At 37.7% G+C, this 15933-nt stretch overlaps 1 protein-coding gene across 2 annotated transcripts in view; it reads right to left on the bottom strand.

Annotated features, from left to right (window-relative positions):
- The window catches only part of TULP4 (TUB like protein 4), a 199172-nt gene extending 183597 nt beyond the window's left edge, over positions 1 to 15575 (bottom strand). For both annotated transcript variants that reach the window (XM_072643805.1, XM_072643806.1), the window contains exon 1: positions 14810 to 15575. In XM_072643805.1, the coding sequence (XP_072499906.1) occupies positions 14810 to 15061 (252 nt within the window). In that variant the 5' untranslated portion in view covers positions 15062 to 15575. The remainder of the gene's footprint in view (positions 1 to 14809) is intronic.
- Positions 15576 to 15933: the final 358 nt, after the last annotated feature.

The following is a 15933-nucleotide window of genomic DNA, read 5'->3' as shown; positions in this document are numbered from 1 at the left end:
TTTGATAAACCCAAGGACCCCAGCTTCTGGAATAAGAACTCACTGTTTGACAAAAATTGCTGGGAAAACTGGATAACAGCATGGCAGAAACTGGGCATAGACCAATGCCTGTCACCATACACAAGAATAAAATCCAAATGGATACATGATGATCTAGGTATAAAGATTGACACTATAAATAAAGGGAGCAAGGAATAGTGTATTTGTCAGATTCATGGAGAATGGAGAAATTTTTGACCAAACAAGAAATACAGAACATTAAGAAGTGCAAAATGGATAACTTTGATTACATTAAATTGAAAAGTTTTTGCACAAACAAACCCAATGCAACCAAGATTAGGAGACAAGCAGAAAACTAGGAAAAAATTTTTGCAACTAGTGTTTGTGATAAAGGCCTCATTTTTAAAATATATAGAGAACTGATTCAAATGTACAAAAATACAAGTCATTCTCCAGTTGATAAATGGTCAAAGGATGTGAACACGCAGTTTTCAGAGGAAGAAATTAAAGCTATCTATAGTCATATGAAAAAATGCTCTAAATCACTACTGATTAGAGAGACGCAATTCAAAACAACTCTGAGTTACCACATCATAACTGTCAGATTGGCTAACATGACAAAACAGGAAGATAATAAATGCTGGAGAAGATGCAGGAAAACTGGAACACTAATGCACTCTTGGTGGAGTTGCACACTGATCCAACCATTCTGGAGAGCAATTTGGAACTATGTCCAAAGGGCTACAAAAAATGTGCATATCCTTTGACCCAGCAATATCACTTCTAGGAATGTATTCCAAAGAGATCATAAACATGGGAAAGGGTCCCACATGTACAACAAAATTTATAGCAGCTCTCTTTACAGTGGCCAAAATCTGTAAATCAAAGGGATGCCCATCAATTGGGGAATGGCTGAACAAGTTGTGGCATATGAATGTAATGGAATACTATTGTGCTATAAGAAATGATGACCAGGAAGACTTCAGAGAGGCCTGGAAAGACTTACAAGAACTGATGCTGAGTGAAAGGAGCAGAACCAGGAGAACTTTGTACATAGCAATAACCACAGTGTATGAGGAATTTTTCTGATGCACTTAGTCTAGTCCTTCATAGCAATGCAAGAACCTAAAAAATTCCCAATGGACTTTTGAGGCAAAATGTCTTCCACATCCAGAGAAAGAACTATGGAATTGGATCGCAGAATGAAGCAGACCATTTTCTTTTGTTTTGTTTTATGATTTCTCTCAATCATTTTAATTCTTCTAATTCAGCATAACTAAAGTGAAAATGTATTTAATAGGAATGTATGTGTAGAACCTATATAAGATTGCACCCTGTCTTGGGGAGTAAGCGGGGAAGAGAGGGGGAAGAGATGAGGAGGGAGGGAAAAAAAAAATCTAAGATATATGGAAGTGATTGTAGAACACTGAAAACAAAATAATTTTAAACAAAGAAAATATGACTTTCAAACACAAGAATCAAGAGAAGAATGAAAAGGTGAACAGGAAAGAGAAATCATAAGGGACTTACTACAGTTGAACTGTTTACTTTCCTACATGGGAAAATCATACTTGTAACTCTTGAAACTTTTCTCAATATTTGGGTAGTTGGAGGGATTATATACATATAGACAGAGGACACAGGGTGAGCTGAATAGGAAGGGATGATATCTGAAAAAATAAAATTAAGGGATGAGAGAGGAACATATTAGGAGGAGAAAGGGAAAATGGAATGGGGCAAATTATCTCATAAAAGAGGCAAGAAAAAGCTTTTTAAAATGGAGGGGAAAAAAAGGGGGGGTGAGAGGGAAAAAGTGAAGCTTACTCTCATCACATTTGGCTTAAGGAAGGAATACCATGCACACTCAATCTGGTATGAAAATTTATCTTACACTATAATAAAGTAGAGGAGAGGGGGATAAATACAGTGTGGGGAATGATAGAAGGGAGGGCAAATAGGAGGAGAGAGTAATTAGAAGTAAACACTTTTGGGGAGGGACAAGGTCAAAAGAGAGAACAGAATAAATGGGGGACAGGATAGGATAGAGGGAAATATAGTTAGTCTTTCACAATATGACTGTTATGGAAGTCTTTTGCATAACTACACATGTACAACCTATATTGAATTGCTTGACTTCTCAGTGGGGATAGGTGGGGAGGAAGGAAGGAAGAGAAGTTGGAACTCAAAGTTTTAAAAACAAATGTTAAATATTGTTTTTACATGGAACTGGGAAATAAGAAATACAGTTAATGGAATATAGAAATCTATTTTGCCCTACAAGAAAATAGAGGAGATGGGGATAAGGGAAGGGAGGGGTGTGATAGAAGGGAGGGCAGATTGGGGGAAGGGACAATCAGAATGCAAGTTGTCCTGGGATGGGGAAGGGGAGAGATGGGGAGAAAATTTGGAACTCAAAATCTTGTGGAAATGAATGTTGAAAACTAAAAATTAATTAATTTTAAAAAACTAACTGAAAACTTTCAGATTATATGGCAAGAGGAGATCATCCCCAGGAGGATGCCTCCATTGTCCATCTCTCTCTAAAGGAAAAGGAAATAGAATATCTTGTGATTAAAAGAGAGGTTCTTGCTAAAGTGCTCCTTAACAAGTTGTTCCTTCATCTAGAAGATGGTCTTCTACCTGAGAGCTAGCTAGTGTGGCTTCAGCAAAGGCTGAGGAAGAGGAATAGTCAACATTTTCTTTGCTGCCCAACAACTCCATAAGAAATTCCTGGAGCAGAACAGAGGTCTGTACACAATATCTGTCAATCTGACTAAGGCCTTTAATAGAATCAGTCATGAAGGCTTGTCAAAAATCATGGTGAAATTTGGCTGCCTAGAGAGTGTTCATCTGTATTGTATGCCAGTTTCATGAGATTATTCTTACACAGACTCTGGATAATGGACAATGATCTCACTCTTACCGCAGTCACCACTGGAGCGAAGCAAGGGTGTATGCTTGTTCCCATGCTTTTTAGCATGATGTTTTCAGAGATGTTTTTATGTGCCTTTAACGACAATGAAAATGGCATCAAGGTCAGCTACTGCACTGATGGTAGACTATTTAACTTGAAAAGGTTACAAGCCAAGACCCAAGTGGAAGGATAGTTGGTATGTGACTTTTCTTTAAGTGATTATACACTCAACAAAGTGAGCATCAATTCTCTTTCATTTTTGCTAATTTTAGCCTGACAACTAACACCAAATAAACAAAGATTCTCCACCAGCCAGCATCATACCACCCATACATGGAACCACTGGTTACAACAAATGAAGGGATTTTGAATGCTGTGGATAAATTCACTTACCTTGCCAGTACACTTTCCAGGGATGTACACATAGATGAGGTTGATACACACATTGCCAGAGCTATCTCAGTGTCTGGGAGGTTCCAAAGGAAAGTATGGGAGAGGAGACATGTTAGGTTGCCTACCAAACAGAACGTCTACAAAGACATTGTGCCAACCTCATCTTTGTATGCTTTTGAAACCTGGACAGACTACCAGCGCCATGTCAGGAAAATGAATTACTTACATTTGAATTGTTTTGAGAAGATTTTAAAAATCATCTGGCAAGTTAAAGTACCACACACTGAGGTCCTTTCTCAAACTAAATGGCCAAGTATTCAAATTCCACTGCACAGAATGCAATTCCAATGGGCTAGCCCCACTATTTGAATGCCAAATGTATGCTTGTATAAAGACTATTTTACAGAGAATTTACATAAGGCAAATACTCACATGGAGGTCAGGAGAAGTGATACAAGGACACTCTCAAAATGTCTCTGAAGAACTTTGGAATTGATTGTGAGACATGGGAGATAATAGCATAGGACCACCCAGCATGGCATACCTGCATCCTTTGATGCTCTATGAGCAAAGCAGGATTACAGGAGCTCAAAAGAAACATAAGATACACAAATTTAGAAATATCTCTATCTCAAATGTTCTTATGGACTATTTGCACCTACCCTGTAATACAGACTTCCAAACTTAAGACTGGTCTGATTAGGCACAGTTGGACACACTGATCTCAACATAGTGATGTCATTTTGGTCCTCTTCAAGCACAAAGGACAACAACCAACTGTAACTGGTTATTATTGGTAATTTAAATGGGAAGATCTTTGCCATTCATTACTAGGCCCAAGTGAACTACCTGGGTCACATGGAAGCCTGAGTCACATGGAGTCCATGGTGGGATGAGCTTGCTGAACAGGTGGAATAGAAAGGGGTGAAGCAGGAAGAGGCAGAGCTAGAGCAGAACTGAGAGGAAGTTAGTCACTGAGCGAACAGAGCTAGGAAGTATAAAGACAAGCAGGAAACTGGCTAGCGTGAGTGAGAGAGCTAATTTGTGATTTTGTTTTGTGATTTGTTCAAGGGAGTTGATCTGTGGGAAGGCTTGGGGCTGGTGCTGTCCTCTGCATTGTTATTGTGTATAGATGTCTTTGTTATTATGATGTACTTGGTTTTCTGGTGTCTGAATAAATGTTTGCGTTCTGTCTTCCATGTGAATAATCTGTTTTATTTCACAACTGAGAATTGCACTGATATATTCATGGCTGCTGTTGGCACTGAGAATATCACACAGGCGCTACACCAATCAAGTAGCATCTATCTAAAACTAAAAGCAAATGTTATCTGTAATGGAGATAAACTAGAAGCCTTCCCAGTAAGTTCAGGAATAAAGCAAGGATGAACAATAACATTATTATTATTCAACCCTGCACTAGAAATTCTAGCTTTAGCAATAAGACAAGAAAAAGAAATTTGAATAAGAACAGGCAATGAGGAAACAAAGTATCACTTTTTGAAGCATACTTAAAAAAACCTTCAAAATTCAACTAAAAAACTAGTTAAAACGAAGGACAACTTTAGTTAGATGGCAGGATACAAAATAAACCCACATCAAATCACTGGCATTCCTACTTACTACCAACAAAATTCAGCAGGAAGAGATAGAAAAAGAAATACAATTTAAAATAAAGTATAAAATACTTGAGTCTACTTGCAAAGACAAACCTAGGAATTACATGAGCACATTTGCAAAACACTTCCACACGAAGACAAATGTAAACAAGTAGATAAATATTAACTGCTAACGGACAGACCAAGAATATATAATAAAAATGATAATTTTACCTAAATTAATTTACTTTTTCAGTGCCATGGCAATCAAACTACAAAATAATTATTTTATATAACTAGAAAAAAAAATAACATTTTATTGGAAAAACAAAAAGTTAAGAATATCAAGGGAATTGATTTTTTTAAAAAAGCAAAGGAAGGCACACTAGTAGTACCAGATTACAAAAAAATATTACAAAGCAGTAATTATCAAAACAATCTGATACTAGATAAGAAACAAGGTAATTGATCACTGGAATAGATTAGTCCACAATATAAAGAAATAAATTAACAAAAATAATCTACTGTGTGATAAACTCAAACATCTAAGCTTTCAAGGCAAGAACTCGCTATTCCACAAAAACTGCTAGGAAAACTGCAAAGCAGTTTGGCAGGAACTAGGCATAAAACAACACTTCACACTGTATATATCCATTTATACATAAAGAACAATATCATAAATTATGGAAGCACAGAAAAAATTACCTGTCATATTTTTAGATAAGGGAAGAATTCATGATCAAACAAGACATAGGACCATAGGGAGTAAAATGGACCATTTTGATTACATAAAATTAAAAAGGTTTTGCACAAACAAAAACAACCTAGCCAAAATTAGAAGGAAAGCAGGATTTATACCAAGTTTCTCTCATAAAGGTCTCATGTCTCAAATATATAGGGAACTGACACAAATTTATTTTTAAATTATTCCCTTATTTACAAATAGTTAAAGGACATGAATAGGCTGTTTTCGGGGTGGGGGGGAAATCAGAGCTATCAATAGTCATATGAAAAAATATTCTAAATCACTATCAATTAGAGAAATGAAAATTAAAACAACTCTGAGGTACTACCACACATCCATGAAATTATATAACATAACAGAAAATGAAAATGATAAATGCTGGAGGAACTGTGGAAAAATAGGGACATAAATGAACTGCTGGAGCTGTAACCTGGTACCATTATTCTGGGGAACAATTTGGAACTATGCCCAAAGGGTTAGAAAATTATTTATATTTATACCCTTTGACCCAGCAATACCACTACTGGGTCTGTATTCCAAAAGTAACAAGAAAAAAGAAAAGATACCATATGTGCAAAAATATTTGTAGCAGCAATTTTTGTAGTAGCAAAAAGGTTGGGAGTTGAGGAGATACCTATCAACTGGGAAATGGCTGCACAAGTTGTGACATATGATTGCATTGAAATACTATTGTGTTGTAAGAAAAGATAAAGGGAATAGATTCAGGAAAACCTGGAATTGATGCAAAGTGAAGTGAGCAGAACTAGGATAACATTATAGAATGTAATAATAATCAGTTGTAAAAGACTTAGTTACCACAATTAGCTACTCTGATTCATGACAATTCCAAAGGACTTAAGATGACGCTATATACTTCCAGAGAAATGACTGATGAACTCTGAATGCAGACTGAAGCATACTTTTTCTTTATTTTTTACTTTCCATGCTTTTCCCCCCTGCAACATGGATAATGTGGAAATATGTTTTACATGACTTCACATGTATAGCAGGTATCATATTGCTTGCATTCACAATGGGTGATGGAGGATCTGGAAGAAGGTAAGAGCATCTCAAAATTTTGGAAAACATGTTTAAAAAAACTGAAAAGTTATAAACTCATAAAAGACTTAACTACTCTAATAAGTACAATGATCCCGAACAATTCCAAAGGACTCCTGATCAAAAATGCTATTCACCTCCAGAGAGAGATCTGAAGAACTCCAAATACAGATTGAAACGTATTTTCCACTTTATTTTTCTTGTCTTTTTTTTTCTTCACAGCATAGCTAATATGGAAATATGTTTTGTGTAACTTCATATAAATCTACTGCCTTCTCAATGGGTAGGGGAGTAAAGAGAAAGAGAGAATTTGAAACTGACAATTTTTTAAAATGTAAAAATGAAATACAAGTCAGTACTGGCAACATACTGAAATATACTTACAACAGTCAATGTGTCTTTCCATTGCAATTTTGATTTTTCTGAGGTATTTAATAACTTGTACCCACAAAGATGTAACACAACATATGGCCCATGGTTCCTCTCGGGGCCCACCAAAGGATTTTGGGTGGCCTATGATAAATGTAGAGGATGTAAAAGGAAGTAAAGACATTTAGTCTCTGCCCCATTTAACCTGCCTTTTACTAGTCACTACTGTGCCCATTATGTAACTTGGTGAGTTGGTTGACGCTGCACACTCTCTTGTTTGTCATGTGACCCACAGCAACCAACCATCATCAGTCTGTCTCTAGTATGAGAGGAACAAGAATCATATCTTTTCACTGTTTTTTGTCATTACTAAACACAGCAATAAGAAAACCTGAAAAATATATTAAAACTTGTACTGCTTAGGCAAAGTAATTTTTTAACATTAATATGATTTCATGATAAATAAAAATCTTGAGTATTAAGTGTAATTAACTGATATTAATTGAAGGTTCCCTTTTTTAAAAAATATGATTTGCAAAACAGTTTAATTATTATAACTTTACTTAGAAAATAAGCTGCTAAAAACCTATCTGCAGCCTGAAGAAGTTTAGTCTATTTTAATTTTGGCTCCTACCTACTGCTAAGTTGTGCTGGTCTGTATTAATGGAAGAATGTAAGTATGAAAGAAGTGGGATGACATGCTACTTATATACTGCGGTAGTCAGTTTGGAATCTTATACAGGACTGACTGAATCCCAGAATCTATTTTCCTAGTCTTATTTCTTTATGTTGGTTCCACACCCAAATCTCTGGCTCCAAGTGGTGTTGTGCTGCAGTCAATAACCAGATTTGACTTTTTTGTGTCCTGCCCTGGACCCTGAATGCACCAGGACTCCAAATGCATCAAAGACTCATGTAAGTTAGCAGAAGAGAGGCTCAAAATCTTGCTAAGGTTATGAAATCCCTCTACAGTATCCCTAAGAAATGATCATCACATAGTATTCCAATACAATGAATGATGAGAAACTCTATTTTTCATGGCAATCTATTCCACTGTGAATCCTCTTTAAATTTAAAAAAAAAATTTTTCTTTACATCATTAACTTACCCAACCAAAACTATCACATAGTTCCTGCTACACTATTTCAAGAAGGCAAGAGATGTATTTTCTTTCACATGACTGACATCTAATTAAGTCCTCTCTACCCTCAGGTCCCTCAGTTCTTAATAATAGATTCTTTGACATCTTAGGAGCCTGACAGCTAGGGAAAAGTTAATAAAGGAAAGGTTAATAACTTATACAAAGACTAGTAAAAACAGAATGTCAACTGGTGCCTAAAAGAAGCAATTCAATATATCGCTTTACATATTAGAAAATCCAGGAACATTAGCATAGTATAAGAAAAACACTTAACATGGAATCAGTTTACTGCTTTAGTCAGTCAACAAACCATTAGTAACTACTTACTATGATAACCGAGATGATGAGCCTTTGGTGACTGAGAGGACAGTGGTGTCCCCAATATTAATAAGAAAAATCAGAAAAGTGGGAAGAATTTGGGATAATCATAATCAGTTCAGCTTTTTGATTTCTTGTGTTTTAAAATGTTTATAGGATGTCAAGTTTGAGATGTACACTAAGCAGTAAGAGACACAAAAATGGAGGTCAAAAGAGAGGATGGGGCTGCTAAGTATCTGAGAATAACCTGCATAGAGATGATAACTAAACCTCTAGAAGCTGAAAAGAGGTAGGAGCTGATCTAAAAGGGCATGACCTAGAAGATCCAGCAAAGGAGGCTGAAGAGCATTCTGGGAAGCAGGAAGAAAACCAGTAGAGAGTAGCATCATGAAAATCTAGAGAGAAAAATCAGTGTCAAAGTCTATAGAGGTCAAGAAGACTATTAGATTTGGCAATTACTGAGGCAACTATGTGATGCAATGGATAAAGCACTGGGCCTGGAGTAAAGAAAATCTGAGTTGGAATTCAGCTTCATATATTTACTAGCTGTGTGACCCTGGGCAAGTCACTTAACCTCCGACTGCCTCAGTTTCCTCAACTGTAAAATGAAAATAATAAGAACACCTAACCCCATAGGGTTGCTGTGAGAATCAAATAAGGTAATATTTGTACAGTGCTTAGCACAGTGCCAGGTACATAGTGGGAACTATATAAATGCCCTGCTTTCCCCAATGAAGAGTTCGTTAGAGTAGATTCAGTTAAATATTTAGATGGAAAGTCAGACTGCAGAGAGTTAAGAAGAAGATGCGAAAAAAGGAAGTGGAGGCACCAATTGTAGGTCATCTTCTCAAGAAATTTAGCCATGGGGGTGGAGCCAAGATGGCGGAGTAGAAACACACAAATACGCTAGCTCCGAACCCACAGCCCATGAAATATCTGTAGAAAAGAGCTGCCAATAAATTCGGGAGCAGGAGAAGCCAAAGAACAGCAGAGCAGACAAGATTTCTGTTCCAGAGAGCCTGAAAACCTCTTGCAAAAGGTTCTTCACGCTGCGGACATGGAGCAGAGCCCAGCCCTGCGTTGGCCGCCCAACGCTGAGAGGAGCAGATCCGAGCAGGCTTCAGGGACAGAACCTCCAGCAGCCACACGGGTCCCTCCACCCACAGGTGACAAGGGTCTCTTCGGCGGGTCGAGAGGGGAGTGGGGAGCCCCCATGACTCAGGCCCCCTCGGGAGGCACCAGCGGAGGTGGGAGCAGATCAAGGCTCCCCAAGCAGGCAGGAGCCCGGATCCATTGTTGAAGGTCTCTGCATAAACCCCCTGAGGGAACTGAGCCCGTGAGGCGGCCCTGCCCCCACCTGAGCACCTAAACTTGATCTCACACTGAATAGCAGCCCTGCCCCCGCCCAAAGCCCTGAGGCTGGGAAGCAGCATTTGAGTCTCAGACCCCAAGCTCTGGCTGGGAGGATCCAAAGGCAAGGTGGGTGTGAGGAGAATATTCAGAGGTCAAGTCACTGGCTGGGAAAATGCCCAGAAAAGGGAAAAAACCCAAGACTATAGAGGGTTACTTTCTTGGTGAACAGGTTTCTCCTCCCCTCCTTTCTGATGAGGAAGAGCAGTGCTCTCCATCAGGGAAAGACACGGAACTCAGGGCTTCTGTATCCCAGCCCACTCAATGGGCTCAGACCATGGAAAAGCTCAAAAAGAGCTCAGAAAATTTTGAAAATTATGTTAGAGAGGTGGAGGAAAAACTGGGAAGAGCAATGAAAGACATGCAAGCAAAGTATGAACAGCAGATCAGCATCCTGCTAAAGGAGACCCAAAAAAATGCTGAAGAAAATAACACCCTGAAAAATAGGCTAACTCAATTGGCAAAGGAGGTTCAAGAAGCCAATGAAGAGAAGAATGCTTTCAAAAGCAGAATTAGCCAAATGGAAAAGGAGATTCAAAAGCTCACTGAAGAAAATAGTTCTTTCAAAATTAGAATGGAACAGATGGAGGCCAATGACTTTATGAGAAACCAAGAAATCACAAAACAAAACCAAAAGAATGAAAAAATGGAAGATAATGTGAAATATCTCATTGGAATAACAACTGACATGGAAAATAGATCCAGGAGAGACAATTTAAAATGGGCCTATCTGAAAGCCATGATCAAAAAAAGAGCCTAGACATCATCTTTCATGAAATTATCAAGGAAAACTGCCCTAATATTCTAGAACCAGAGGGCAAAATAAATATTGAAAGAATCCACCGATCACCCACCTGAAAAAGATCCAAAAAGAGAAACTCCTAGGAATATTGTGGCCAAATTCCAGAGTTCCCAGGTCAAGGAGAAAATATTGCAAGCAGCTAGAAAAAAACAATTCAAGTACTGTGGAAATACAATCAGGATAACACAAGATCTAGCAGCTTCTACGTTAAGGGAATCGAAGGGCATGGAATAGGATATTCCAGAAGTCAAAGGAACTAGGACTAAAACCAAGAATCACCTACCCAGCAAAACTGAGTATAATACTTCAGGGGAAAAATTGGTCTTTCAATGAAATAGAGGACTTTCAAGCATTCTTGATGAAAAGACCAGAGCTAAAAAGAAAATTTGACTTTCAAACACAAGAATGAAGAGAAGCATGAAAAGGTAAACAGCAAAGAGAAGTCATAAGGGACTTATAAAAGTTGAACTGTTTACATTCCTACATGGAAAGACAATATTAGTAACTCTTGAAACTATTCAGTATCTGGGTACTGGGTGGGATTACACACACACACATGCACACGCACACACACATAGAGACAGAGTGCGCAGAGTGAATTGAATAGGATGGGATCATATCTTTAAAAAAATGAAATCAAGCAGTGAGAGAGAAATATATGGGAGGAGAAAGGGAGAAATGGAATGGGGCAAATTATCTCTCATAAAAGAGGCAAGCAAAAGACTTTTTTAGTTTGGGGAAAAAGAGGGGAGGTGAGAGAAAACATGAAGTTTACTCTCATCACATTCGACTAAAGGAAGGAATAAAATGCACACTCATTTTGGTATGAAAACCTATCTTACAATACAGGAAAGTGGGGGATAAGGGGATAAACAGGGTGGGGGGGACAATGGAAGGGAGGGCATGGGGAGGAGGTTGCAATTTGAGGTCGACACTCACGGGGAGGGACAGGATCAAAAGAGAGAATAGAAGTAATTGGGGGCAGGATAGGATGGAGGGAAATATAGTTAGTCTTATACAACACGACTATTACAGAAGTCATTTGCAAAACTACACAGATTTGGCCTATATTGAATTGCTTGCCTTCAAAGGGAGGGGGTGGGGAGGGAGGGAGGAAAAGAAGTTGGAACTCAAAGTTTTAGGAACAACTGTCAAGTACTGTTCTTGCCGCTAGGAAATAAGAAATACAGGTAAAGGGGTATAGAAAGTTATTTGGCCCTACAGGACAGAGGAGAGGATGGAGACAAGGGCAGAGAGGAATGATGCAGGAGAGAGCAGATTGGTGATGGGGGCAATTGGAATGCTCGGTGTTTTGGGGTGGGGGGAGGGGACAAGGGGGGAGAAAATTTGGAGCCCCAAATTCTGTGAAAATGAATGTTAAAAGTTAAATAAATAAATAAATTAAAAAAAAAAAAAGAAAGAAATTTAGCCACCAGAGAGAAGACAAATAGAAGGATATCTAGGAGGGATGGACAGGTCATGCTGTTTTTTAAGGACAGGAAATACATGGACATGTTTGTAAGCATAAAGGAAACAACAAGTATGCAAGGAGAGAGTGACGACTGGGAAGTGGTGGGAAACAATCTGCTGGATTGTGATCCAGCATTCCACCCCAAGAGGACAGAATGGGATCACTTGAGCATATAGAAGGATTGACAAAGAGAAGGGTAACCTCTTCAGGTGACACAGGGTTGAAGAAGAAGACAGTCGTAGAAGGCATCTCAATGATGGGATATAAGCAATGATGGGACATAAGCAAGGGGGAAGAAGGAAGAGCTCTAGAAGAACAGCCTCAATTTCTTCAGTGAAATATTTGACAAGCTTCTCAGATTAAAAATTGGGAGAAAGGGGGCATTTGCAAGATTTAAGGAATGATGAAAAGGTTTGAAATCATGATGACTGGGATAGTGAACTGATTAGGAAGGTATAAAAGGATTGCCTTGCTGTAGTTATGTGGTGAACTAAGCAGTTTCATAATTTTCTCCAGTTTCCTTTGACATCACATGAGCAGAAACAAAGGCACCAGACGGCAGGAATAATCCAAGGCTGAGATTTGGCAGAGTAATATTTTCCAGAGTGGACACAAGAGAAGACAACAGAATAGAGTTCAACTGGCTCTCCAAGTATAGTCAGTGATAAATGGAAAAGAAATGAAGAGTACAGAGATCAGAAGTCAGGGTTAATCAGTCAGTCATTAAATACGCACATGAACAAAAACAGGTCTGAGGTTGCAAGGTAAAGGTAGATAACAGATTATGATCATGTAAAGGAATTTCCAAGTTCTTAAATACAAAAATGGAATACTTATGGGTGATTGCAAGATAAGGATATTATAATTTCTCTGTGCAGCTGTGGTGCAGTGAAGGAGTAGATCATAGGAAAAAAAATAAGCTGAAGAACTAGAAGGTTAGGGTGATTCTGGGAGTATTGATATACGTGCTAAAGTCCACTCATATGAGAAAAAGACTGAGCTAGTAACTAACGTGATTGAAGAAGAAAGCAAACTATCTTGGAGGTCAATAGAAAACAGCCACTAGAATTTTGATTGGGTGAAAAATATTAGCTTCAGTTACCCTTAGAAGATTAGAGACAAAGGCAAATGGCCCATGCTACAAAAATACTTTTTGTATTTGTACTTGTATTGTACTCTATACCTGCAACACTCTCAAGTGTAACAAAGAACCAGAAATAAAGAGTATATCAAATGGTCTATCACTGAACAAATTATGGCATATGAATGTAATGGAGTTCTACTGCACTATAAGAAATTATGAAAGGTATAGATTCAGAGAAATCTGGAGAGATGTATAAACTGAAACAGAATAACAGTAGTATTTATAGAACGACTACAACACAGGGAAAATAACTTTGAAAGATTTACGTACTCTATGATCAATCACACTGAAGAAGTATGGCTTTCACTCCTTAGTGAATAAATAATGGACTACAGGTGCAGATTGAGACATATTTCCAAACACAATTACTATAACACAAATTTGTTTTGCTTGACTATACTTGTTTTACAAGGAAGGGCTTTTATGTGTATGTGGAGAGAGGGGGTTGGTTACAGGAACAATAAGGAGTACTGAGTGTGAAGCAAAAAAGGGGCGGGGGTGGAGAGGAAGAAAAGAATACCAACAAAACGTTCTGAATATGATGAGAGGAGATCTGAAGGAGACAAGAGGGGCACACAAACAAGCAGAGGAATATTGGTACTGCCACATTAAATTTAAAGTATATTATTTAAAAGGATTGAGTTATATATAATAAATTTACAATTTCATGTGTAAACCCCACTTATTACCTTCTTTGTGAAAGGAAACATTTGGGGTGGTTGATGATTTTCTAGTTCAAAATAAAATTTTCTTTAAATAAACAGCTTATTTACCTTATTATTTACTTTAATCAGGTTCTAACCTTGATACTACTGACTCACCTTGATTCTCATTCCCACAATGGTTTCTCAGACTCATGATAAATCAGTTTTATTATTAAGTTTTATGAACTTAGATATTTAAACTTTTATGAAATCAAAGCTTTTGTCTTCCACTAATTCTACTCCCAACTCTAAGAAATGACAAACAGGCACATAAACTGTCTCTACAGGAAAATGTTATGTTATTCAACAAAAGAAAGTATCATATTTTGTTAAGTAATTCTCTACCTTATTAAAAGGATCAGAGAATCTTAATTAAAAGAGGCTTTAAATCATTTTTCTGACCATCCACTCAATGCAGTAATACCATCTACAACATCCCTGACAGATTCAGCCTGCTTTAATATTTCCAATCAATCAGTGCTGAATTTTTTTTTATGGTGGAGTACACTTGTTACATGAGAAAGCTACAGACAAGAATAACTCAACCTCACTAAAACTTTTCCAGTTGGAATCTAGAAAAACTAATGGTGCTGGAAAATCATTTATTCATAATAGACCCAGTAAAGCAAAATCACAACACTCTTTGAATCAATGGGATCTAGTTTTAAAGCAAGGGAGACTCACTTCTACCATATAAAATTTCTGAATATTTTTAAAAATGAAAAAAATAAAACTACTCACCTCACTGTTATGGCCTCTCAAGTTGAAGTTTATTCTCTGAGGAGTGTTTCTATCCCTCCTACAATGGCTTGAAGTGAATGTCACCCCTACAACTCCTCGACCATTGCCAGTAGCCAACCATCCTTCTTCATAATACCGCCTCCTACACACTGGCTTCTCCTTCTCACTCTTAGGAACTCTACCCTTCCATGAGAGGCATAGAATATTTGAATCGCTGCAAAGGACAGGCCCATGTTCCACTGCTGCATACATGCTTTTTTATTAATATTTTTACAAAAAAATTGTTTAGTGCAGAAAAATTTAAACCAATTTCTCTTTTGTTGGTTTGATTTGCTTTTTTTTCCTTTAAATCATAAATACTGACCTGGCACACATCACAGGGTCAGTGTTATATAAATATCCACCAAATGCATAGTGAAAAATTCCTCTATAAAAGATGATGGCAGTCTGCTAAGAAAAAGTAACACTTAAAAAAAACTTCAGGTTCATTTTTATTTTCGAGTCCTTAGAATGAGGGTTCACTTATCCTTTGGAGAAACAGCATGGTTAAGAAGTGGTGATCAAGAAACAGGTGCGTCTTCTTTTTGCTCAACTTGTTTATCTTTATACAGCCTGAGATTCCAGTTTACAGATTCCAGAGACAAAGGGTTGCAAATGTGTAGATTTCAAGTAACTTAAGGCTTTAAGAATTCCTCTAGTTGGATTTTCTCTTCAGGAGTTCAAATGCAGAAATTGAACATATATAATCATCTTTTTTTCTGAGCCACCCTCTGGCATGTTTTCTGAACTAGACGAATTTCTGCTGCTAAAGCTGAAAAAGATTGCATAAAGGGAAAAAAAGGCACACAAACCGTGCAAAACAGACCAGAGCTTGTGCAGGTAGGTGCACACCAGTTCAAATTTGGGAAAGAAAGGGCGTTTCCTCCTCCCTTCAAAACCAGGAAACCCAGGGAATTCTATGGCTTTTGTAATTCAAAGCCAGTCCCACATTCATGGCAGGTCTTTGCTTCCACCTGGAACTTAACATACCCTGAACTGTTTATCACGTTTTTTCGCCTGCTTTCTCACTTCTTGCTGCCATAGAGGCACAAAAAAAGAAAATCCCTCTTTCATTTAGCAGAATC

This window comes from Notamacropus eugenii, chromosome 2 (genome assembly GCF_028372415.1).
Source record: "Notamacropus eugenii isolate mMacEug1 chromosome 2, mMacEug1.pri_v2, whole genome shotgun sequence".
Taxonomy (NCBI): domain Eukaryota; kingdom Metazoa; phylum Chordata; class Mammalia; order Diprotodontia; family Macropodidae; genus Notamacropus; species Notamacropus eugenii.
The sequence above is the reverse complement of the archived record's forward strand: the minus strand, read 5'-3'. Positions and strand labels throughout refer to the sequence as shown.